Here is a 27,098-nt window from a genome sequence, read left to right as displayed (position 1 = left end):
ACAGGAAGGAAAACCTTAGATTCAAGACAAGTTTGATTGGTTTTAACTAAATTGGTTTAATCAGAAGTTGGAACTGCACTCTGCAATATAGATTATGAATATATGTACATTTATATGTATATTTAGAGGTCTCCTTCGGCTTGAATGAAAAATCCCCTGAAGCTTCAATTATGAAACACAAGCTCTATTTCGTAGAAAATTAAATGACAAGTGAGTCTTATTTGGATTAATAAAATAATAATGGGAAGAATACCATATAGCTAAGGGATTTGTACCATATTCCTATAAATATATGATAAAAAATTACATAATTTCAACCTGCAAAGATTAGATTCCATTTTATATTTGCATTGCTTGAATATATCCCTAGATAAAAAAGATTTTCCCAGTGTGGCAGGCAAGTCGTTGTGGAAATAAAGACGGCTTCGATAAGCTGCCAGAAACAGTGCAGCGCGTGTGCCACATAAAAATGGCATTTTGACATGGCCACCGGCGAACGGGTTACGGGTTAGGGAACACTTCCGAAGGGGGCTGGCTAATGAGCATTATGAATGCTTGCCATGATGTCATTGCACTTGAGTGGATCTAGTTGTGCTTCCCCTTTTGAAGAGAGGGGCAACCTTCGCACTCACACACACACACTCGCTGAATGCTTACAAAACACGGGAAATTGAATGGCGCAACATTTGTTGCATGCATAAGGCGGCGGCGGCGGCGGCGGGGGTGGCAAAAAGTAATTGCAACTTAAATAAACAAAACGCCAGAGCAGCGACCGCAGGGCGGAGAGCCAACAGTAGCCGTAACGGGTTAAGTGGCCGCATCCTCCAGTCGCCCTGAAAGGGTTAAGCACATACTTCGTACTTATATGCGAGGAGTAACATACACGGGGCTGAAGGGCCGGCCTGCCACTTGTGCACAGCCTCATTAGCAGGGACAAAAACTCTGAGAACTCACAAAGAACTCACTTTGTTCTCGTTAAATTAAACTCTGCTTTTTGGTTTGTTTGCTAGCCGGTTTTTGTGTTTAGATGATTTGTTATTGTTTATCATATTGGCTTTCCCCTGTGCAGCTGCTGGTGGAAAGGGGGAAAACATGGCTACAGAGGATGGTATTTTCCAAGGAAATCGTATACGACCAAGTCAAAGGAATAATGCAGGACAAATGGGTGTTATCTAAAGCTTATGATTTGATTTAAAATAATTATTTTTATTTACTATTTTAAGATTATTTAAGACAAAAAATTTATAAAATAATTTTACTTTTACGAAATGTTTTTAATCTTTGTTGTTTATTATTTTTTAAATAATTTCAAAACCCAGCATCATCATATATAGATACATATACATTTTCGATTCCATGTTTTCCCGCAACATGTTGCTCGCTTTCCAGCAGCCCCCGCAACATGTTGCCGCCGGCACTTCCAGCGTGCTAATTTTGGAAGCGACAGCGCGCCTTGTCTTTCGGGGTGTGTTCTTGGGGACGTCCTTAGGACTCCTCAGTCGTCTGTCAACTTGTCGTAGGCGCGGATTGTCGCTCCCGGGGAGTGTATAGCACGAGTCTGGTTTCATTTCGGGTTTCGTATCGGTTGTGTGCGCGCCGTTGTTTACATGCCAAATACAAGCGGTTCGGCGGGGCACAGCTGCTGGCCTATATTTAATTGCACAACAACTAACGCGTGTTTGTTATTATTCATTCCGCCTTGCAGAGCACTTCCGGGGCAAAGCGGAAAACAGCTGGACACAGGAGCCGTTTAACACCAAATGGACTTCGTCTAAACTGGGCCAAAACAGAAGAGGCCAGCCAAAAGATCAGTGGAAAACGTCGGCCGGCAATTAATGGGCGGAAATTGAAATGTATAAACAATCAGCAAAATGTGCAAATTCGTCGAGTGCCAATCGAAGGCCAGCTTGAGTGAAAGTGAGAAAAGAGAGCGGAGTGCGGAAAATATTAATTATCCGGCTGCTTATTAGCGCGCTCTTCCCCAGGCAGCGACCAGACAGACACTTTGTTTATGGGCCAATTTGCCAAGGCGCAAATAGAACCCAAAACCGCTGCCAGTCGGGCATAAATAATTTGCATATTTCCCCCAAGACCTATCCCCATTGCTCCATCTCCCCCTCACACAACCCCTAAAAAATATCAAAACAGACTGTGCGGCGTGCGAAGCTGAAGTGTTTATTAAATTGTCTTGGCCGCCGCAAATGCAAGACATTTGCCCGCCCCTCGAAATGCTGGAACTGCAGCTCCGCGGAGATTTGTCAGCCGCCGAAGATGAAGCCTCGGGCGGAGCCAGAGGCAGAGGCATCCACAAGATGCGACACCAACATCGGCAGAGCCGGAGAAGACTGCCAGACTGCCGGATAACTCCAACCGGATTCCTGCTGCTGCTCCTTGCCGTTCTGCTACTGAGCATGGGTAAGTCCACCACTCCCCTCGATTTGTTTAGTCTAATTTTAATGCCAATGATAATGTTTACCGAGCAGCAAACATCAAAGTTTTCGAGTTGAAAAGCCATCAAACATATGGCAAATACGCTTGCAAATATGTTTCAATTTTGGGTCATCAAAATGATTGATCAGATCTTAAAGACAGGTGTTTAGCAGATGTAATTAATCAGAAAAGGTAGTTTTTACAGATACATAAATATACTAAAGCTAAGATCACAAGCCTAACTTTCAGTTCTCAACCATTTATCAAGCCAACAAATTCGATACTATTGGCTCGCACTTTAAGAGTTTCATTTGTTCAATTTAATGAAGTATTTGTCGGGTTTCTACCACTCAGCAGCTCTTTCCCGGGCTGTCATCCCTTTTCAAGTGGTATCTGGGCATTTTGGAGGCAGGACCAACAACACTGTCAACCACACTCAACCCCTAACTCAATTGACTGCTCCACATCTCCTTCAGTTTTTTTTTTTTCCAAGTCCGTCGATGCGGCTGCTCAATTAAGTGCCTCCAAATGTGACTCCAAACTCTAGTTTTAACCCACGCTGTACAGAAATTGGGAATTAGAAGAGAACCAAAAACAGCCACAGATGTACACAGAGGATTTAGAATGGTTACAAGTAATAATAAATATGTTTTGATATATAAAATATTGAAAGAAAACTGAAAAATCTTTAAGAGTTTTTTTATTCCTAAAATACAAAGAGATTTAATTATTTTTTCACAAAAATTTTCCCGTTTTGGTTCTTCGAAATATAATTAGTTCTTTCTCAGAGTGTAGACACAGACAATCGATACTTGAAATGACATTCGGAACAACACTTTGGCATAATAAAATACAAATAAAAGGGGCACAATTGATTGACGAAGTGGCAAAGATCTGGAGAGTGTGGAGAGAGTGGAGCTGAGTGCGAAGAGTGGCAGAGTGCTGGGCAATAAAAAGGATTGACAGCCAGTTTAGCAGCGATATCTAAGCGGTGGCGAGGTGTCAATTCGGCGGGCGAAAGGGGTAAAGGGGCACCGATACACCGATAAGGGTGCGGGTATGGGATCCACTCGCCTGGCTGTCAATGACAATCAGCAGCGGAATCAGATCCGCACACACAACACACTCCACCCGCCGCCACTAGACTCCGCTCCACTCCACTCCACGCCGCTTCATCCTCCTCTGGCAGCGACGCTAATGCCGATTCAGGGTGCTTGTAAAAACTTTTTAATGACCCCTCCGGCTGCCGTGTCGTCGCCATGGCCACAAAACGGAACACTATGGGCCCTGAGAATCGAATCGAATGGAATCGAATCGAACGGGGGCGACCTGAATAGAATGGCATCCATTGCCACTGGAGGACGACTAAAGGACGAGAGCAGGACCGCAGGATCGGAGGAGGAGCCGTCGGCACTTGCCAAAGCAAATCTGTGTCAGGCTGTTGCTCCATTACTCGGCTGCTAATGAACAGCTTAAGCAGCGCATTTCATCGGTGGCATTCCCTCGACTGCAATCGGTGATGCTGTTCTGGCTGCTGTTTTAGGCCACATTTTAGAATTTTTAATGCTTAAATAAATAAATAAAGGAATTAGTTGCATGAGCTAGCTTTCAGTTATGAAAAGTATTTAAAGAGTGTATTTGTAGTGAAGTTAAGATATTTTGAGGCTTTATTTTGAGGGGAATAATTAAGAAGTTGGCTTTACACAATTTTTAAAATTATTTAGTATGACGCTTAGACCGATATATGGTACATATAAAGGCATTATTTTCTTTTCTGTTGAGTTGAGTCACATGAAAATAAATTTAAACAATTTAAAAATATAGAAAAATATACATTTTATAATAATAAATTATTGATCTTTCTGATTTAAAATGCTTCTTCGCTCTAAGTTGATTTTATTTTCGTATAAAATATATACATATTTGTGACTTTAAGTCCAAAACTACAGCATCTCCATTTGGAGAGTGCATTTTTCGGCTACTGCGGAGGGGTTGCCATGAAAAGAGCGCCGACGTAGAGATTTGTGCGCCGTGATCCGCGACCCTTTAGGTCTCCCCACTAGGCACTCCAGTCGAATGCTCTCCTCTCCCCATTCCAGAGATTGCAGGCGGGGAAGTGCATCGGCGGATTCGGAAGCGAAATCGGAACCAGATTCCGAGGCATCAGCGCTTTATTAGACGCGTTGCTAATGGATGGGGTCGGGTTAATGGGCTGGGGTTAGCGGCAAAGTGGTGTATTAGTAAAAGTGAATTAGAACTCGAAATGGGCTGCTACCATTGTTCTGATCGACAACGAACCTTCCCCCGAAAGAAGAGCGCCCATAAATCAGGGCATTGGAAGCTGTGCGGATTAGCAATAAATTCGATTTGATTTTCCCGCCTTTCGGAAACTGGCACTGGCACTGGGGTTTTCATGGTCCGCTGACTGTGTGTGTGTAGGTAAGCCCTCGTACTCCACCAAAAGTGCATAATAATCATGGACACATTCCCATAAATCCCATAAGCACACGCATTCGTAATCAATTTCGCCATTTGCTCACTAATAACAACAAAATGCAATTCAACTATAATTTTGACATTCGCTCGAATGCATCTAATAAAAATATGACATTTTGCTGGCCAAATTGATACATTGGCAGTGGTATTCAATGACCTTTATGACGACTATAAAATACTCAGTGTTACGCAGGACAATTGATTTTGATTTTCAATTTTACTGGCAGTTATTAGTACTAAAATTGGGTATTCTATGGCAGAGACAATATTAGTAACTCTGTTTATTAAAGATTTATATTCCTCCTAAAGATAATGAGTGATATTCTTGTTAAATCACAGTGTGCATGCCCTCTCGGACAGAAAACCACATTTACTATATTTATGTTTTTGCTATCATTGAAATATTAATTGCTAAATAATATTGACGGGCTGCAAACAAATTACAAATAAAATATGTAAATTTCATGTGGTTTTGCTCTCAGATATTTGTGTAAATGCTAGCGGCATTATATATACATATGAATGGGCGTGGCAGTGCCCACCGATTTCGGCCACCGAGCAATTATGCCAGTCACGCAAAAATTGCCAAAAGGTAAATCGAATCGGGGGCCTTCGCCGAGGGCAGGCTTAGAGCCGCCGCTTGTGTTTGTATATTATTAATGCAATTTGTAATTATTTGTTTCTGCGCCATGGCTGCCATATATCCCGTCCGAGTGTGTGTATGTGCGTTCTATTTGTTTATTTGTTTGCTTGCCACAGCCATAAAATGCAATTATCGCGCACAAAGAACAAAGGAGAGTGCAGGGCAAGTGCACCTCTTACTATTAAAGCCCCCGGCGATTTCCACGCCCCAGGATATATATAATATATGTATCTGCGACCCCGAAAAACCGAGAGTGTCAGTGAGAGTTTTCGAAAAGCTGCAAAAGTTGTCCCCAGCATCAGAGCATTTGGCATTTTCGCCTCGCATTTTCGCATTTGCGTGTTGCCATAATTAACTTATTTTGTACATTAGCAACAGATTTTGTTTATTAACGCATGTGCGCTTGCCTTTGGTAATGCGATACCATTCACCCCGCTTCACGAGTCCTCGAACCTCCCCGAAAATCTCGGGGCTTTAATGTCTTCGGAACAGGGGACAGGGACCACAGGGCGTATACTTATCTTTTGGCATTGCGAAGCGAGTTTATTTGTTTTCTGCTTGTGGTTTCTGGGGAGGTGGGTCGGTGGGTCGGTGCGGACCGGAGCTTGGCATTTTGTGCGGCTGCTGCCGCATAATTTATTTATCATTAGCAAAATTTGGCAAGCATTGGAATGCTTTCCCCAGTCGCTGTTCCCCACTGTTCCCCCCGGAGCCGCCGCAAGATGTTGTGTATTTGGCTAAATAGTTGAAATAATTAGGCTCATTAGAAGTTTTGTAGGTTTCTGCTGGCTGCGGAGTGTTGCCTTGATTGACAAGTGCAAATTGGTATTAATGCACAAGTTCGAGGAACTTCAAAAGCCGCAGGCAGAAAGGAGAGAGCTTGTGTTCAATTTTAGCAATTAAACTGCAGTAAGCTGGAAATTATTAAGAAAGTTGGGCTAAAATAATATGCCTCGCTTTGTGATTATAATTTGCTGAGGGGAAGTACTCTCTGACCCATCAGAAATATTATTTATATAAATATTTTTGTTTAATTGAAACTCCCAACTATACACATCGAGGGACTCCTAATACCCTTACCCTTTTTAGTATTCCTTCAACATTTCAATCAAATCCGGAAAACGAAATTCCCCAATATTTAAACTCCATCTGGCAATAGTTCACGTTTAATTAAGCAACGTTGCCAAAAAATAACTGGAAGAAATCCCGGCGACAAAATCGCAACTGGCGCAACCCAAAAACTACCACCGTTTTTGTTTCAGACTGTTGTTTGTTTTGTTTCTAGTATTTTGTATATTTCTGGCAGTGCCACTCCTACCCGCCCCCGAATAAAACCAAAAACAAAAGCAAAAACTTGTTGTTCGCCGAGTCCAAGTGGAAACTGTGTGTGCGAAATGCAACAGCCGCAACAAAAACGACATAAACTTTTAACAATTGCAAAACCAAATAAACAAAACGCAGGGCGAAACAAAGGACGAGCTCTAAAAACTGCTGCAGGCTATAAATCTGCAATGGGTGGTGTTGAGCGGCAGGCCGGTTGGGGGTGGTCTTTGGGCTTGCACCGAAAATGCCGTTAGGGCATTTGCACAGACCCCCCCCCCTCATTCGCACACAAACACTCACACATTACGGCGAGTGCGCCTGCTGCGTAAATAACTAATAAGGCTCGGGGATAAATTTCAAGTGCAATTTTGTGAGCATCGTAACCAAATACAACTCGAAACAAAACAACACACACAAAAACCCACGGCCGCCGGCTGCTGGCAGGACTGGCACACAAAAGTTAAGCGAACTTCTGCTTGTATACACAGAGAATAAAAATGATCTAAACTAACACTCCAAATCGGAGATAAATCGTTTAAGAAATTAGCACAGAAAGAATGCGTTTTGATGTATTTTGAAGGAAGAGAAAATATTTTTTAAAATCATATAGAGTGTACAGAGGAGCTTTATTAAAAGTTTATATCTATAGAAAATAGTAAGAATAGACTAAAATATTGTTCAGAAAAATATATAAAAATTAAATAGAAATATGTAGATGATAAGTTCTTTAATTTAAATGGTTGTGATCCGCTTTTATCTCATTTTATAACTTCAAAAAGGGATTACTATAAATTCCGGCCATGTAACATTTTAAGAATCAAAAACTTTTTAAATACAAATTGGTTACATATGTAAATGCATAAATTCCCCCAGTGTACATCTGCGTTTTGTGTGCAGCACGTTTCTATGACTTAATTAAAATTATGAATGTTTTTGCTACTGAATCTCTGGCATGACCAAAAACCAGACAGAAATGCTCGATGGAAATGGCTGAGAAGGGGAGCGGGTGAAAGGCGAACTAAGCGGGAAAAAGCGGGAAAACGGGCAGGATGTCCATGGCAAATGCGCTTTTTGGCGGCGAAAAAAAACAACAAACAAACGGGCAAACAAACAAACTAGTAGCATCAATTTATGCATAAATCAGAAGGCACAAAAACCATGCCAAATTGTAAACATAAAACGAAATGGATATGGCGGAGTCCGGGTCCTGTCCCCCTTGGATTTGCCACACACACACCCACAGACACACGTATAGCCCATTGACACCACATTTATGAATGTCTGTGCCTGGACCCGGAGAGATCTAGTTACCAAAAATGAAATTTCCGAATGCCATTGTCGCTTATCGCCCGCTCCTGTCGCGCCTTTCCGCTTGCCCTTGGTCCGATTTTTGGGAAAATGAAAATTGCATTTAAATCAGTGCACAGATTAATTTTCTAATCAAACACAGCATTTGCCACACAGTTTTTGCGTTTGTCGAAAATTCATTTAAAATTATATCCCTACTAATTAGTGGTATTCTGATTTCAAATATATCGACGATTCCACGCAGCCAGGCTCAAAGGCGGGCAGGCAGGCTGACATTTGCAGGTGATTGCTATTTCGGCGAAAAGAAGTGACAACAAACGACTTGTTGAAAGACCCGACAAACTGTTGGCTCGCAAAATTGATACCAGAAGCGATATAGAAGAAAATAGCCAAAAAAATCACACACAAATATGAATGAAAAAAGCTTTGAAAAAAAACGAAGAACAACAACAAACGTAGTTGCGTGAATTCGCGTTGCCATGGAAGAGAAGAAAAACAATTTTTATCTCTGAATATGGTTAGGGAAAACTAACGAACTTGGAGTACCTCTGAATATTAAAAGGTTTCTTTTTAAATTTATAAAAATATTAATTGTTTTTATTATAGGTAATATATTCAATAAAATACTTCTAGGTAATTTTTAAATCATTTTTTTTATCAAGTAAAGTGTAAAAAATAGTTCTTAAAATTCCTTTTCAATGATTTACCAGTAATATTCCCAGAGACTTGACTTTAGGGCACTCAGAATACCCAGAATAGTGCTCGGAGTGAACCGCCTCATGGCGAAGTCGATGAATGCCATCCAAGTTTTTGGCCCTGCAGCCGACGCCGGACATTGGGCCAGTGGGCAATTGGAATGGAATGGACTGGGCACTGGATACGCTATTGGGAATGGAACTGGAGTTGGAGATGAAAACAAGGGGGCGCAGAATCCAGGGGAATGGAATGGAATGGCGGATGGCGGATAGCGGACGGCGGGTAGCACAAACGGTCAAAAGTTCCATTAGTGTCAGGCCATGAATGCTATTTACAAGCAGTTCGCGATGCGGCATGCGAGATAAGCGCTCTGACGCTCCGGCCGGGCCAAATGGAAAAACTGAATGAACAAGAAGAGCGACGGAAAAAATATACTGGCCTCGTGGAGGGAAAGCGGCGGCACAAACAAAACGCACTTGGGGAGGCCCAAGCCCTAGAAAAAAAAAGAAAAAAAAATAGAAAGCATAAGAGAGAATTTGCTGAACTAAAAATCCATTCGGCATCGATGCTGGTGCCGAGATAACAAAATGTTTGCTGCCCAGCCTCAATTGAGTCGTATTCGCAGTCGCATCGCCGCCGCAGTCGCAGTCGCAGTCTTGGGCGTTACGGCGTTGCGTATACGCCAAGTGAACAGGGCCAAAGAAGCTCGAAAATAAACTAAATAAATACGAGCGAACAGATGGGGATATAATTGCACTGGAAAAATAACTGCCGGAATTAGGGGGCTGGATTAAATTTCCTATAAAAAATATATTGACAAGATTTTAATTTAACCTTATTAATTATTAATATTATTATATGTCTTGAATTAATTAATTATATTTATAAATAAGGTCTTAAGCCTAATTTTTAAATGTTTTCTTTACCAAGTTTACAAGTTTTCCAGTGTTAAATAAAGACATATGAGTCGATCTGGGACACATTTTGATGATATTCTTCCCTAGGATTCTAAAAAGTGAACCTTAAAAATGATAAATATTTAAAAACCTACCAATTTTAATTTTCTCTGCACAAGTTTATGTGCGTAAGGAGTAAAGCAAATGAAAATTGGGAGAAACGGAAAAAGCTGGGGTGGGAAATAGAATATCCAACTAAGCAACCGGGCGAGCGACTTATGTGCAGTGCAATGTCACCAGGACGAAAATAAAAATGAAAATAAAAAATAAAAATAAAAAAGAGAACACCACACACACTCGCTCACACATGCATACATATTTATGTTTTTAGCAGTGACTGTTTGCTTTAGCCCCGCCGCCGCCCCTTATCCGGCCAAGCAGTCTGCACAATATTTGCACAGTTATCCTTTTTGTTTTATTTGCTTAGCGCTTCTGTGCAAAGCGGAGGATAACGAAAGACTATCACGAGACCAAGGAGTGCCGTGCCGGGCGTGTCGGGGCAGTGCAAGGATAACCCCGGGCACCCGGCCACTCGGGCCAAAGGGCGGCATTTCGGCACATCATCATCGCCATCATCAACATCATCATCATCCACTCGAGCAGGCAGCCCTCGGATTAATGTTTGTTATTATTTTTTCATTTATCGCATATATTCCTATTGTTTACCCAGTCCAATGTCTGTTTGCAGAGAGCAGACAAGGAGTGTTATTTCCTTCATTTCTCACAGTTCTTACTTTGTTTTGGCTCCTTTGGGGCCAGCTTGAGATTGTCGGGATTTTGTTTTTTATAAACCACTGCCAGAGTGGCGAAAAGAAACCCCAAAAAGTGAACAATATTTGCTGGCAAAAAGGATAATCGAACGAGAGATGTCAATTAAGTATTGCAATGTTTATTAAGCGATAAAAAAGGCAATCAAAATCATTACATCTAGTCTGTATTTATTTTTAATTTTATGACTTTAGCAAAGCATTTAAAACGATTTCAAGTAGTAGTGACAAGGAACCTGTACTTTTTATTTTAAATGGTAAATCTGAAAATTACTTTGGTCTTTAATAGGATTAGAGGTGAAAAAATCCAATCCTGAAATAAATTAATTACTTGTGTTCTCAATTAAGAGCTTCAAACTCGAATTACCAAAACGATTTAAATTATTTTACCTTTTTTCCTTGTAATTATTCGATTGTATATTTGATTAAGGGGGGATATACATGTAAGCGGTCAAAATTTGGCCATTTTTCGCGAATTTTTTTTTATAAGAAATAGTCAAGCAATCGTCGTGAAACTTTGGATATAGTTAAAAGTAGAATCAGAGATGATAAAAAAAATTAGTTATAAACAATATTTTACAAAATGGCGGACTTATGGAACATATGCCGTAGCGCCTCGAGCTTTGATTTGCCGTGCTATGGACACGATAGAGCTCGTAATTCCAGTCCGAAATCCGTAAACTAAATTTTTTTGTATTCATTACACCTTTATCTTCTATTTGAACCTAAAAAACCAAAAAGAAATCAAGACAAAAAAAATAAATTTTGATTTCAAGGAAAAAATGCCATTTTCAGGTGATCAGTTTTCACTTCCCACCCTCTTAAAAAATAGTAATACTCAGTTTTATAACAACCATGTAGGTTCAAATAGAAGATAATTTCATGCTGATTATAACAATTTTTGATTCACTCCGATATGTTACATAGTTTTTTGTGAATCGTGTCCAGAGCATAGGTAGAAATGCAAAAATTAGAAGCTGAGAAAAAGACGTTTAAAGTTTTTGATGCGCCCACGTTAACACTTGTGAACCTTGCGTGCATACTTGATTTGAGGCACTTAGAGTTGGAATTCGATAATGAAACTTACACACTATATTCTTTAAATAATAAACTATTTTTTAAACCAAAAAAAAAAATTTGCCCAACAAATTTTGGTTTACATGTATATCCCCCCTTAAGCGACACATAATTAAATTGCCGTTTGTAATTGAATTTAATGATTAAGCAATTAGCAAATGAAAATTGCAAAATTCAAATCAAATCCCGGCCCAAACCCTTTGCACGGCTCATTTAGTTGCCATAACACACAACAAATTATCGTTTGCGTTTCCATAATCAGCATTTTTCATTTCCTCCGGCGAGGTGTGCCACGCCCCTGACAAAAGGAGTTTTAACTAAATTATGTTTGGACCCTTTGTTTATGCTGATGCCCTCTGGACACGACACGAACGGGTTTGGTTGCTTTTCGGTTATGCTGGACTCCGAATTGCGGTTTGGGTTGGGCCCCTGCCCGCTGCTGCTGCCCCGGGGGTCCCGAGCCCGTAACTGTGACAAAGGCTGAGCTAAGCACCGTGGCGGAAAAACAAATGCTACTCTATACAGGCAACTCTACTTTGAGAACTTCTGTAAGAGCCGGAATCCGTAGACCATAACTAGCATTTTCATTTTTATTCGAAGCGTTTTTACTTCTTTGCACACTGACAAAACCTTAGGTGAGCTGTGATAACATTTATGATTTAAAGAAAATTTGAAAGAAAAATGAAAAATGTAGGAAAGCTACAATAGAGCCGAGCCTGGACATTGACTTTGCCAAATTTTTTTTTAATTTTTGAAAAACTTTAATTAAACCAGGAGAAAGAAAAAAATAATTATTACAAAAAAGTTATCATTTTTAAATCCATATATCAATATATAATTTTCTGACAGTGGTTACCCTTTTTCTTCGCCGAATGCACTTTTTGCCAGACACACATTTTTCCAGTTGTGCTTTTTGTGTCCGGCATTAGGTTTTTCAGTGGTATTAGTTTAGTGTTGGGCGTGTGCGGGCTTTTGATTTATGGTCTCGAATTGTGCGAGTTGTGTTTTTTATGTTAATTAAATTGCTGCGGCTCTCGGGATGAGCCTCGACGGGGTTGGATGCCTGCTGAAGTGCATGTTGGCCGATGCCTGACAAAGTGCACTTGGCCACCCCTTCAGCAGGCGATCCAATCCCGATTCCTGGCCAAAAGCAAACCGAAACACGAACCAACCGACCCACCGCTCTTTGAACTCTGGGACTGGGCAAATGAACTGCAGCACGCTTATTGTCACTAAATGCTGTTGACCCAGCAGGAAGGCTTGGCTTGGCTTGGTCCTCGTCCTGTTCTGCTACCGTTTCCTGTCCCGGCTCTCGATCCAATCCGAGGAGGAGCTGTGGCAGTTATTAGAAATTCCATTATGCATGTGTATGGGACGCCTATGTGGGCTGTGTCAACATGGTCGGTTGGGATTCAGGACTCCAGACAGGTGGCTCGTCATCAGCATTACACTGGCAACAATAATTAAAAATTAAGAAGATTAACATAATTTCAGAAGCATTTAGAGTTGAAAATATATTTAAATGTAGATACAATTGTTTAAACAAAATTAATGAGGAAAATGGAATGAAAATATGTCTTAGTTTGAGATTGGAATAGGTTCCTTTTCTCGTAATACGGTTATGGTATTTGAATTTGGAAATTATACAAATTATATTTTTGCCAAGTGGTCGACTTCCCTGCTCAAGTCATCGTCTCATTTTCAAAGACCTGCTGTTTCTGCCGTATGATAAATCTTTCAATGAGCTGCCAGCCAGCCAGCCAGCTGGGCACTGAGGATGTTGATAGGAAACCGAAACAGAAACAGAATCAGGAGCGTAGGAATAGAATAGCCTGGTAAACATGCCAGGGAGCTACAGCGGGACTCAACAATTTCCATTTTCAATGGAAGCTGCAACAAAAGCCTATTAAATACCGAGACAATGCTACACGTACGCTTCAATGCACATAGATATTACATTCCAGCTGCCTGATGTTTGTTTAAGCACGCTCCGGGCCCCCTTCACTCCTCCCATTATATGGAAAGCGACTCTGCAAATTATAATGCTGCGATATTCATATTGGGCCGCTTCTGTTTGGCAGCTTGTTTGCCTTGCACGGCATTCACGTTTACGGGATTCAGAGTTCAGAATTCAGGATTCGGCACTCAGGAATTCGCATGAGAACGCAGCATTTAGGCTGGAATTTTTAAACTCCCCCCCCCCCAACCCATTGAACACAGTTTAGGGCAATCAATCAGTTGCAAACTAAAACTATCGAAAAACTAAACTAAAATAAATTTGGCATATATTTTCAAGGATTCTGTGTATATACTTTCATTAAATAGTAGCAGAATAAATGTTTCTTCTTAAAAGAAGACCCTAATAGGATTTTCTAAGCAAGTTGTTTCTATTCCATTGTATTTAGATCCGTTTGTATTTTAGATCCACTTTGGATTCTTCTTTTAATTTCCTTTTGTTATTTAATAGAATAATTTCTTAAAGTATTCTGTAAGAAACTATAAAAAATGTCAAAGCCCCAGGGAACAGGCGTCAAAAGTAGCATCTAACTTCTCAATTTAGGCATCACTTGCGGTTTCATCGCACCTGAGACTCACCAGTCAACCAATCCCAACCAATGACGCACTCTGGTCGGATGCCAGATTGGAAAACAATAAACCAAAAAGATGAAAAAAAGAAAAACAGGATGCTGCGGGGAAAATGCGGTGAAAAGAGCGTGAAAAGTGTTTACTCTCCCGGCAGATGGCAGGGCATTTCCCAGGGAGTCCAGGGAGCACGACAAAGAAAATGGAAACAAACAAGGGCCGGCTGCATTGATATTTAGCAGGCAGGCAGAGGCAGAGGCAGGCAGTCAGGTAAATCTCCCCCCCCCCCAGATCCTGGAGAAATCCTGACAAAAAAAAAAGAACTAACAACAACAGCATGAAATGAAGAGGGCCAGGTGGGTCCTATTTCTGGGTTTTCGCTTTGGTGGCTGCCATGTAAACAAATCGCAAAAGGATAAGGACAAGGCACTTGTAAGCTGGCACTTAGCAAAATCGAACAAATATGTGACTTTTGCGCAAACTTTTTACCTTTCCAACTATATGCCAGTGCGAGTGCCAGTCCTAGTGGCAGTGAGGGGTGTGTGTGGATTTATAGACATTGTTTGGCTGCTCTTTGTTGCTTTTCCTGGGAAAGTTGTGCACCCGATTGTGTGCTATGATTTCTTACTGCTGCACTTTCCACCTAAACACTAACAAGCAAAGTTTTCCCAGCAATAAGCAAGTATTTGCGGTTGCATTTCGCTGCTCCAGCTCCTGCTGCTGCTGCTCGGAAAACTCTCAGCGGGCGGGCCCCGGCAACTACACTTTCCAATTTTCAATTGGCAAACAAGCGGAATTTTCGATTTCAGTGTGCAAATATTTATGCGGCTAGCAAGGACTTTAAGGCACTGCTTAAGTTAAGTTGTGCCCTGCCAGCCAGGTGTATTCATAGCAGGTATATTTGGGGAAATTGTGGGCATATTGAGCATGAATGCAACTATGTTTGGTCTAGGAAAACTATTAATTACATTAGAAACTTGGTAAAATAAATAAAACTGAAATATCCTTATATTTTAACAGTTAAAAGCTTTATCTTTTAAGTATTTAAGGTCTCTAAAAGGTATCTCTCAGTCTTATCTAAAAAGTCTTGCATATTTTTTTTGTAATTTCTTGTTTGCTCGTTGTCCCTGGCCAGGACACACAGGCAGTTGGCCAATTATGCTGGCAGGCCCCGCTGGTCATTAAGGTCAATGTGCAGGAATTCATTTGACAGCCTGCAAATGGAGTAAATGTTAAAGGGCAACTCAACAGCAGCAGCAGCATTGGCATAATGAAAATCATGCCAATTTTCCATGGCATTTTTCAGGGAGTAAGCAGTCGCCGCCGAAGATATCGCCTGATATGCAAACAACTCCCGAAGGTAATGAATTACGCACAGCTGGCATGTAGGGAGAGCGAGCGAAAAAAATGAAAACAATTTTATTTTATTCGCCTCGCGAGAGATTTGCAAGGAACCGAATCCTTGCCCTGCCTCACATTCCACACAGATCCCTTGGCCGGGCACAAAAGGGACGCTGCGCTGCGCTGGGAAAGCCGCAAATTATGTGCCATTATTCTTAAGGGCACAGCCGCATGAAATGTGACCCAAATAAGATATAAAAAATTTTTGAGTGCCTTGTTAGGCTATGTTGGCTTGTAAAACACCAGAACTCCGGTGGGAGAGGAGGGTCAGGGCTAAGCTCCGGGCGGGTGTGTGTGAGCGAGAGGCAGTTACCGGGCTGGCGCCTTGAATTATGCTACGCATTTGTTGACAAACGACTCTGAAATGGGCGGTCATAAAGTTGCCGGAAATTGGCGTTGATTGTTTGGTAATTAATAAAACTTGGCGAGCAAACAGGGAGATTGCCTAAGTAAGTGAAGGTCGGGCTGAGTTTGCGACCCAGAATCTATAAATCCTGACCACCGTTTTGGCTAAATATAAAAGCAGCACTGAAAGCGTCGTAGTTTTAGTTTTGGCCTAAATCATCACTGGCTTACCAGCGAAATTCAGTTATGAATGGTGTTTATTTGGGCTTTGGGCTTACAGGCAACCAGCAGTTTTTATCATAATATTTTCCATGCAGCGCCATTCGTTTGCATAACTGCCCCTACAAAATCCCACCGTAATCTATCAAGCTTTCCGATGGTTGAAAAAACATTTATAAATCATTTAAGCACCAAATATGACAATCATTCGAACAGAAACATGAACAAAAACCCGGTACCTAAAGATTTTATAAAACAGCGACATTTTTATTACCCTTAAGAGGTAACTTTATGACTGATATAATTATTTCAAATATATATTTTAGTACTTACTATAAAGTTTATTATTATTATGGGCTATAATACAGTTGAAATCGATATAAAACTATTAGTAGGAACATAAAAGAAACCCATTAAATACAAAATTTAGTTTGTTATTACGGTCATTAAATATTCGTCTTATAAAAAAGCAATCTTGTTCAATTTTTAAGTCACATTTAGGGTACACAATAATATATTTAAGGAGCAAAAGAAGGCAGTCGTAGATACCCAAGATGGAGGGTATCTCTAAAAAAACATGACCAGCTAAATTGCGTTTTCAGCATATTTGCATGGCGTTTTAAGCATTTGAAACCCAAACCGATGACAAAAACAAACTGAAGCGCTCGAAAGCAAGCAATTGCGGTGCAGTTAAGCGGTGGATTATATGTTATCAGTGTCGCCGCCGCTGAGCCTGCTCTCGGACAATATTTCAATAATTTATTAAAACAAATACACTAAATTGGAATCCCCCGGCTTTGCATTCGCTTTTAATTCCATCACCGATTTTCCCCCATTTTTCTCTCTCCGCCGTTTTCCAGAACTCGTCGAGTGCGCGCTGCGCAATGTCAATTTAATCATCGAGCCACCGGCGGTGCGACGGGGTCAGCACGTGGTGCTGCGGTGCATGTACGACCTGGAGGGGGCACCACTATACTCGGCCAAGTTCTATCGGGGCCAGCTCGAGTTCTATCGCTACACGCCCGGCGAGTTTCCCAACACGAAGGTCTTTCCCTTTCCCGGCATTCATGTGGACGTAAGTATATAATAATTAATGAAATGTTATAAGTTTACAGCCTAACAATATAACTTAGAGAAAGGTATATGGGATATTTAATTATATATGTATTTTCACTAACTAATTTAGAACGATTAAAGTTCTTAGAATATTTCAAACCAAATTAAAAACCCACAATAAAATGATGGAAATATTTACTATCTCTCTGTTTAAGGTCTTAAATATCTAGAAAATTTAAATGGAATTGAATATAACTTGGAATTTGTTGTAGTATTAACAATTAATGTCTGCTAAGAATTTAAATAAGAGAGAGTTTCAATGGAATAATTCCAATACTTTAAAAAAATATATACACGCCCTTTTAATCCAATTGAAATCATAATTTTTATTTGGGTCTATATTTTTATACCCTTGCAGGGTATTATAATTTCAGTCAGAAGTTTGCAACGCAGTGAAGGAGACGTTTCCGACCCTATAAAGTATTCTTGATCAGCATCAACAGCCGAGTCGATCTAGCCATGTCCGTCTGTCCGTCTGTCCGTCTGTCCGTCTGTCCGTCTGTCCACCTGTCCGTTTCTACGCAAACTAGTCCCTCAGTTTAAAAGCTATCTGAATGAAACTTTGCATATAGTCTTCTATATACTCTCACTGCTATATATGTCGGAACGGGCCGGATCGGACGACTATATCATATAGCTGCCATACAAATGTCCGATAAATTTTTAGAAAAAAAATTATAACTTTGCTGTTTTTCAATATTTTTGCACCATTTTTTAGATATGGCCATTTTATATTATTTCTAAATTTTGGTAAAAATTTTATGAAAATCGGACGACTATATGATATAGCTGCCATAGGAACGATCGGGAAATTAATAGGAAAAAAATTATAGCTTCGTTGTTTTTCAACGTATTTGTATCTACTCTGAGATATAGGCTTTTTTTATTGTTCTAGAATTTTGGTATAAATTTCATAAAAATCGGACAACTATATCATACGGCTGCCATATGAACCGATCGGTAGATGTATACAAAATGTAAAGCTGGGAATGCAAAACTGTAACTGTCAAACTGTAAACATAATAAGTATAGGTAAAATGTAATGAAATAATATCTGCAAGGGTATACAAACTTCGGCGTGCCGAAGTTAGCTTCCTTTCTTGTTTTATATTAAACTATATTATGTTTAACAAGAAAGAAAGCTAACTTCGGCACGCCGAAGTTTGTATACCCTTGCAGATTGGTTTTCATATTTATGTCATAAATTATAATGCCGAAAACAGACACTAAACTGAGTTACATACCATTTTACCTATACTTATTATGTTTGCAGTTTGACAGTTACAGTTATACATTCCCAGCTTTACATTTTCTCTACATCTGATCGCTTCTATGGCTGCTATATGATATAGTTGTCCGACTTTCATAAAATGTATACCAAAATTCTATAATAATAAGTAAAGCTCATATCTCAGAGTAGATGAAAATACATTGAAAAACAACGAAGTTATAATTTTTTCTATTACTTTCCCTATCGTTCCTATGGCAGCTATAAGATATAGTCGTCCGATTGTCATAAAATTTTTACCAAAATTTTGAAATAATACCAGAAGCTCATGTGTCAAAGTAGATTAAAATACGTTGAAAAACAACGAAGTTATGATTTTTTTGATTAATTTCCCGATCGTTCCTATGGCAGCTATAAGATATAGTGGTCCGATTTTCATAAAATTTTTACCAAAATTCTGGAATAATATAAAACGGCTATATCTCAAAAATGATGGAATAATATTGAAAAACAGCCAAGTTAAAATTATTTTTCTAAAAATTTATTGAACATTTGTATGGCAGCTATATGATATAGTCGTCCGATCCGGCCCGTTCCGACATATATAGCAGTGAGAGTATATAGAAGACTATATGCAAAGTTTCATTCAGATAGCTTTAAAACTGAGGGACTAGTTTGCGTAGAAACGGACAGACGGACGGACAGACGGACAGACGGACAGACGGACGGACAGACGGACAGACGGACATGGCTAGATCGACTCGGCTGTTGATGCTGATCAAGAATATATATACTTTATAGGGTCGGAAACGTCTCCTTCACTGCGTTGCAAACTTCTGACTGAAATTATAATACCCTGCAAGGGTATAAAAAGCAAAGATACCCTTATTCCCAAGAGTATAAAAAAGATTAAAAACAAGTAAATCGAGCTGCGAGAAATTCGGACTTTTCCAAAAGAACAAATTGTTAAAGCATTTTTTTTTAATTAAGTTTTTTGGAATGGCTCCTGAAAGGACCCGAAACCGGACCGAACCTCACTTTGATGTCCTTAATTGCGCGCACACTGCATTTATTTATATTGTATATTTTAAACTTTCCGCTCATGCATATTCAGTTTGGCAGTTTTATTGTTATTGGCGGTTATTCAAAAAATGTCAGGAGACACCTGGCGTGACTACCAGCAGCGCCGTCGGAGTGCCGGACAGCCGAACAGCCGGAATGCCGGCTTTTGTGGGCGCTATCAACGCGCGGCTATCTGCGGCAAAAATTTCATTTAAATTTTTGCCTGCTGCGTCTGAGTTTTGTCGCCCACCTGCAAAAACTGCAATCTGCAATCTGCGAAGAGCAAGGACTGCAGAGTGGGAGGCGGTGGAGACTGAGTTTGGAGAATTGAGTCTCGGCTGGGGTAATTCTACTTTGGCTAGATTATTGAAAAAGTTTACCCAGCCGGCGGGCGGTGCTGAGGCGGCGAGGAAGAGGTCCTTGCAATTTCGTTGCTTCGATAAAGTTGCTCCGAATCTGGCTAAATATTTCATCAGGCTATTGAGTTTGTGCCAGCGAGTTTATCTTTAGTTTTTTTGTGCTCCTCCGCTCCCATCTCTCTCTCCTGTTTTCATTTTATTTTTTTTGTTATTTTTTGTTTTGTCGTGGAAAACTTTTACTTTACCTAGCTGAAGGCAGTTTTTCCTTGTCGCTCTGCTCTGCTCTGTTGGCTGCTGGCTGTGCTTGTATTTGTTTGTTTTTAAGCTGTTTTAATAAATTTAAGTGCATTTCTTTGTTGGACTCGATGTCAGATTGCGGACAGCTGAGCGATGGCAGGTGTGGGGGCTCGATTTATAGTTGTTTTTGTCAGTGCAGCAGCATAACATTATTGTTTTCGGGAAATACAAGTAAAATACCATCGAAATGTGGGTGCCTCCATTGACTTTGTTAAGTACAGTATATGTTCTTCTGCTCAACAGGTATCCAGCTCGAATGCCACCCAGGTCCTCTTACGCAACGTTGGATTCGGTCTCTCTGGCAACTTTTCATGCGAAGTGACCGCCGATGCCCCGCTCTTCTCGACCGCCACCGCCGTGGACACCATGCAAGTTGTTGGTAAGTCTCTGTCTGAGTCCTATGTCCCCGATGCTGAGTTTTGTGTCCACCTCCTAAGCTGATTCATCCAAATTGGCCTAAAGTGCGCTTAAAAGCTTCCAGGGAACCCGACTGAAAGAGTGAGGGAGTGTATCAGCTATCGGGCAGCCTTTGACATTACTCTCCTTTGATCGCCGGGCAGCGTTCCGTGGCTAAATTCTCTGACTGTGGGAGCAGGGAAAGTTTTTCGCTTCTTTGGCAATTTGTTTTTGGCCTGGCCAAGGTCACAGCAGCTGTTTCTGCTGGTTGCCAAAGTTTTGCGCTGAAAATTGCGTCATTAACAGGCCATTTCGTCTTCTGGCCAGATAAGCGGGCTGCCGCACCAAGGGGGTTGGCTTAGAGTGGCTCCAGGTCTGGGCCCATCCCCTGTCTGGGGTTATTTGGTAGTCTTACCTGTGCCCCACGCATTTCACGGCTTTATGCGTTTTAAATGAGCGTGGTGCGGCGCGCTTTGAATTACGAATTTAATCAGTGCGGCAGGGTCATGAAATCCAATGAGCACCAGTCCGTTACGGCTTAGCAATTATTGGGCTCAAGTTCAGCAGGCAGAAGAGAAGGGATCTCTTTAAAAGTTTAACAAACGGAAAATTAGTCGATAAAAACTGACAAGAAATTAATTCTAGACTTTAGTTTAAGCCTGTGAGTGCAGTCTGGGCCTAACAATTGCCTAGCCTTGAGGAGTGCAGCATATGGGGCGTATGCGTAATGCGGCCTGAATCGATGGCGCTGGTTCAGCGTTTGTCGAAGTTAATCTTTCTATCCGCTCGGCCTCAGGCATTCGAGAAGTGCGCTCCGACAGCTAAATTCTGCTTTAGTCGCTGATTTTTATGCCACTTGCTGGGCAGGATTTATCCATTTCCCGCGATTTCCACCGCTCTCCATCTGCAATCCCTTCGGCTGGCGGGAAAGCCCGCTGTGTGTGCGTGTGTTTGATTGAGAGCTCGTCTGGGTTAATGGCTCACTGGCTCACTGGCTCACTGGCTCACTGGCTGCTTGTTGCCCAGCATTAAACATTCAGATGTCTGCCGTTCTGGCCTACACAGAGATAAACAAAGTTGGATCGATCTAAATGTTATTTGCAACGAAATACTTACCGAACGGAAAATCAATTCGAGACTTAGGACCCTCTTGTTTTCTGTGTAGCCCTTTATTAGATTGGCATCATTCTCGCCTCCGCCTTGCCACCCCCCGCCAGTTGACTGCTTTATATTTAACGCCGCATTTAGCCCATTTAATTGGCCGCTTCTGCGTAACTAGCATCTGGGGATTAAAGCCTTTGATCGCGTATTTGCTTTAAATTCATGAGGCCGGGACAGGCCAGGCAGTCAAGGACGCGCCGCTCGACTTATTAAAGTTTCATTAATAGCTGCGGCACTTAATTGGTTGCTCTCCGGGTCTCGGCCTTGGGTACCTTGGCTCGGTCCTCGGTCCTCGGTCCTTGGTCCTTGGTCCTTGGGACATACATCAATGCTGTTTCGGATAAGCCAGTTGGGAACTGACACACTGACAGGCGCCTCAAATCTCGGGCTTTGTCGGTTACTCGCCGCGCCCTGTATCCTGCGGCTTGCCGGCTCGGTTTCGTCGTTGGGCGTGGGTCCCCGGGCTTAGGCCTAATGTCGTCGACACTAAAACCCCAATAACTTGCCGGCTAAACAATAAATTACTGCTACCACCAGCTGGCAGAAGCCGTAACCGACACCATATTGTATTTTGGCACACAGGAAAAATATACTAAAATTAGTGTCATATTGGGATGTCAATTTTCTCTGTATCCATGCAAATAATAAGCTATAGGGCTGTGAAAAAACCCATAGAAAGTCTTTAATTGAATTTAATTTGCTTAATAATAATTTTTTTATTAATAATATTTTGTTTTAAAGCAAATTAAAGCTTATATAGCCTGAAACTTTCATTTCTATATCTCCTACTTTTATTTATTGCCCATGTGTTTTTCCTACATCTTTGAGAAGCACCTGAAAAACTCTTCGCAACCCATCTCATCTGCTTAAACTTCCGCTTTAATTTCATCGATTCGCCGCATAGTTTTTCGCAGCCTGATGTTTTATGCATCGAGTCAGTCAGTCAGTGTTAGTTGTGCGCACTCATTCGCTTATGCAGCCGCCGCGTCCTCGGTGTAAATAACTCTGAGGTTTAATCGTGTGTTAATGAGCTCAAGTGGCAATCAGATTGCGGCCCAAGGATCCTGAAAGGAGCCCGCTGAAAGGAGGCTGCCAGCGTCTCGGCGTCTGCGTGGCACATAAAATAAACACTTTGTCCTTGCGGGGCGGGCCATTCAAGGCGCTCAGACGGTGGCAAGGTTATTACGGATGGCAGTGGCGGCGGGTGGGTGGGATGGCAAGCAAAGGCTGCTGGTTCTGGCCCCCAAAAGTTATGCTAATTCGGGCTTTCATTAAGTCACAGCCCCGCCGCCGCCCCCGTTGCCCATCATCGTCGGCTGGTACGAGTCAAAAGTTTATAGTTGGCAAACATTTTGGGCAGCCTTAAGTTTAATAACTTAATGACACGAGTCGAAGCTGAAACCAAGTGCAAAGTAGGCTGGTCAGCTGCTAAATTAAGCCCAACATTCGCTGGTTTACAGTGGTTAAAAATTCATATTCATATTATAAATTCGAAAAACAGAAGCATTTTCGATAAATTCCCCTAAACAAAAATTGAAGTTTACAAGATTTTTTATAGGAAAGAAATTTTGTATTTAATTCTTACCAATTTTTCGGGTATTTAGTCCAGTGTACTCTTGGAGACTGACCCTCATTAGGGGGAATTGGACGGCTGCAGAGACTCCAGGCCAAAACGGCAAAGGAATGGCAAAGCCGGCCAAGAAGCATTCGAAGCTGGCCCCGCAAAAAGGTCAAAATCTGCAAGGCAAAAAGCGCAGGCGACGGGGGTTCGGGGTCTGAGGTCTGGGTCCGGGGATTGGGGGATTAGAAAGCGGCCAGGACACAGAAAGCCGCCTCAGGCGACTCGGGAAAAAGAGCAAAGTTGCCGCCGCCTTTGTCATGGAAATTACTTTCTTCATTAGTTACTTTGTTGCTCTCGCTGGGTCCTGTTCACATAGTAGTGGCTCTGGCTGTTGTTGCGGCCGGCATCGGCTACGGCTATGGCTCCGGCTCCGCCTTGGTTGACTTAATTAAAAAGTTAAGCGTGGCGAGAGCGAGCAGGATCTTCGTCCTGCGGTTGTGATTGAAGGGTTCTCCGGGTTTCCGCCTCCACTTATGCGCCTATTAATGTGTCTTGTGTCAGGAGGTCCTGCTAATTGAATTGTCCCGGGCTAAACCTCTTACCATTTTCCAAAGAAAGAATACCCAAAGCCTTTTTTATTATTCTGACTATAAAATAATGTTGCTATATCCTTGACATATAAATTGTTTTTCTGTTTTTTGCAGAGCTGCCTGACAAGCGTCCTGTGCTGCTGACAGAGCACACGCGCTACGAGCCCGGCGATGTCCTGCGAGCCAACTGCAGCACTCCGCCATCGCGGCCGCGATCCGAGCTAACGTTCACAATCAACAACATGGTGGTGAGTAGCACATATATAAACTTCTGTTTTCAACTCCACAATCATTCCAATGAAATATTACCAACCTGCCGTGCCGGACGACGACGGTCCGTTTCAATTTATTTTATGTTTTCGAGGCGACTGGAAAACAAATCTGACAGCGGGTCAGCGGCTATTTTGTGTGTTCAAAGTCCAACCAGATCCTTTGAAGTGCTTGTCTATTCTGCTGAGAAATGAACACGAAAATGGGCTGGGACAAGACTTTAATCAAAAGGGTTCTGGCTTCGTTTTCTCCATTCTTTTTTGTTTCTGCTTCTCGTTTCTTATATATTTTTTTCGTAATTCGCCACCATTGCGCCTCGGGGGCTCGTCCATCCGTCAACGTGGCGTATGCGCAATTTCACAGCCTGCCAGCGAGCGTGCGGATTGTCATGTGTATTAACAATGCATATGAGGCGAACAAATAGGGAAAGGGGTGTGAGGACATAGGTCAAAAGAGGGATGAGGGTCCGCCGCATCTGTGGCCGGAATGCTTTGTCATTTAGTTACTCTGGAATTCAGATTTCACCAGTCAAATCCTTTTATCCAGAGAGTGACAGTGCTGCCAAAATGTCAAATCTAAAAAATATCTGAAAATTTAGTCAAAACAAATAAAACAAAAATTACATTTAAAATATTCTCACATATTTTTTCATCATAATTTTCATTAGTTTAATTTATTTTTTAACCTTAAAAGTCTACAAAAAAAGGTCAGATCCCAACACTGAAGATTGTCAACTCTCTGGCTGCCAGTCCATGTGGATTCTCACTTCTGGTTACTGTCGTCAAGCTGACATTGTTGTCCTGTGAGCAAATTTTTTTGTTCATTGCAATTTTATGAATATGCATGCCACATGCTCACTCGTCTTCACTGAGTCTCTAAGAGTCTCTCCCCTGCTTATAATTTTGACCCAGGCCCCGATGTCAAGAGCAGTTCAGGTTCAGAAGCGGTCAAGGCGAGGCAAGGCTCCTCTTTTCCGCCCTATTTGCGGTTGAAAAGGGTTCGTGTCTGCCCCAGGGACACTTGCAAAAGGAAGAAGGAGACCTTTCAACCTGCATCCAGCATCCAGCATTCACGTGCCTAACAGGTTGCACAAGTTTTTCCCACTCAGCATTCAGCATTCGGCATTCGGTATTCGGCGGCAACCGCATTAAGTTCCCATCTGATTTTCAAGCTGCTTTCCATGCCAAGGATGCTGCCAGGCAGAGCGGTACGGGCTAGGAATTCAGTGTAAGAGGAATGCAAAATTTTCCAACACAAAAGACTCGAATTGGTTTGCGGTTGGGAAGATATTATGCGGGAGCCCAACCAAGATTTTCGAATGTGTATGTGGCCTGCATCAGATCTGAATTCACATTGTTATCAACGGGGAAAGGTTTTGTTCCGAAATAAAGCTCATATCAAAATACACGCATTCAAAGGTCGAGAATTAGTGAAGTTTTCTATGAAGAATTACTTGGTTTGAGGCTGCACTGCTGTATAGTCGCTCTTAGGGATATTTCTTAATATTTAAAGTTTTCTTAGTAAACTCTTTCGCTTGAAATACACAACATTTTTCAAGTATTCCAATAACAAATAATGCTAAATCTCAGATGACGATTTCGTTAGCCAAATCGTATTAAAGGATGTGCTCTCTAGTAAGCTTTTAAAGGCAAAAGTTTGAGAGCGTTGTCAGGGCCATTGAAAAATGGCTGCCACATTCCAGAAGCGCACTTGCCAAGCTCGCATTAAACATGATAAATGAATTCAAATCATTTGCACCGCAATAACTCGCAGCCGGAACGAAGAGGGGAGTTTTCGAGGCGAATATTCAAACGGGTTGTGTTGCCTGGAAATGAAATGATAGCTTATCGCCAATGCCTCTCGAAATGCCACCAATGCTGTGCGGTGTGAGTTTTAGGGTGCCGAAGATCCCGTCTCCTGACTTCAGGCTTCGGCGCCAGGGGGCTAATGGTGGCCCAAAGGAGCTGCAAGGACATCGAGAACTTTTGGCAATGGCAACCAATGGCAGCCAGACAACAAACAGTAAGCAAAAGTGGCAGACATTGACTAAAATTGAGTAGAAAACGATACCGCAGGAGGAAGATATATTACAATTGCCGATCACAGGAAACAAATGAATATTTCATGCTGTGCAAATCGACAAGGGGTGGGAAGCACACTTGCATACCCCCAGGACACACACCGACACCCATCCACCCACGCACACAACCAGGCACCTCCGACATTTCCAGCAAAGTTTACGTTAAAAGGTGCGCCGGCAAGGAGCCACAACTTTCTGTTGACAAAAGTTTTTGCGGTGAAATGCCACAGGAGTAATTTGCAAGAGGTCCGGACTCGGTCCCACACTTGCAACCCCCGAAAAATCGTCCTTATCCACACGAACAGCAGCGGTCAAAATATTAGGCTTAGAAAAAAGAATGTAATATTTACAGAAATATTAAATACGATTTTGGTAATCGAAAAATATCCATAAAAGTGTAAATATGGTTTACATTTAAGTCAAGAAAATAGGAAAATTTGTTGAAATGTTACTACCATCACTACCTTTTTGACCTGAGCTGTGGTCCAACTTCCGGCTCCTTGGTGACATATGTGCCTTCGGTTTGAGACTGCTGCTGTGGCTCCATTTCGGGTTCCTGGCTGCTTCCGTCGCCCTGGGACCCGGGCATTAATCATTCGGCATGTAAATTGCCAATTAATAACTGCTGCATGTCATTTGGCGTCGGCTTAAAAATGCTACGCAGAATTTGCCATCATCGGGGTTGAACGAACCGACGAACGACCGAACGGTCGCCCGGCCAAAGGAATTCATCC

The 27,098-nt window shown here is 41.7% G+C and overlaps 1 protein-coding gene across 1 annotated transcript in view; it reads left to right on the top strand.

Moving 5' to 3' along the window:
* Positions 1 to 27,098, top strand: part of beat-IIa (beaten path IIa) — a 50,093-nt gene that overhangs the window by 18,025 nt on the left and 4,970 nt on the right. Inside the window, exons 2-5 of the mRNA XM_017168189.3 lie at positions 1,706 to 2,415; positions 17,105 to 17,319; positions 20,550 to 20,685; positions 24,129 to 24,262. Of these exons, the coding sequence (XP_017023678.1) occupies positions 2,202 to 2,415; positions 17,105 to 17,319; positions 20,550 to 20,685; positions 24,129 to 24,262 (699 nt within the window). The 5' untranslated portion in view covers positions 1,706 to 2,201. The remainder of the gene's footprint in view (positions 1 to 1,705; positions 2,416 to 17,104; positions 17,320 to 20,549; positions 20,686 to 24,128; positions 24,263 to 27,098) is intronic.

Source organism: Drosophila kikkawai, chromosome 3R (assembly GCF_030179895.1).
Source record: "Drosophila kikkawai strain 14028-0561.14 chromosome 3R, DkikHiC1v2, whole genome shotgun sequence".
Lineage (NCBI taxonomy): Eukaryota > Metazoa > Arthropoda > Insecta > Diptera > Drosophilidae > Drosophila > Drosophila kikkawai.
This window is presented reverse-complemented; position numbering and strand designations above follow the sequence as displayed.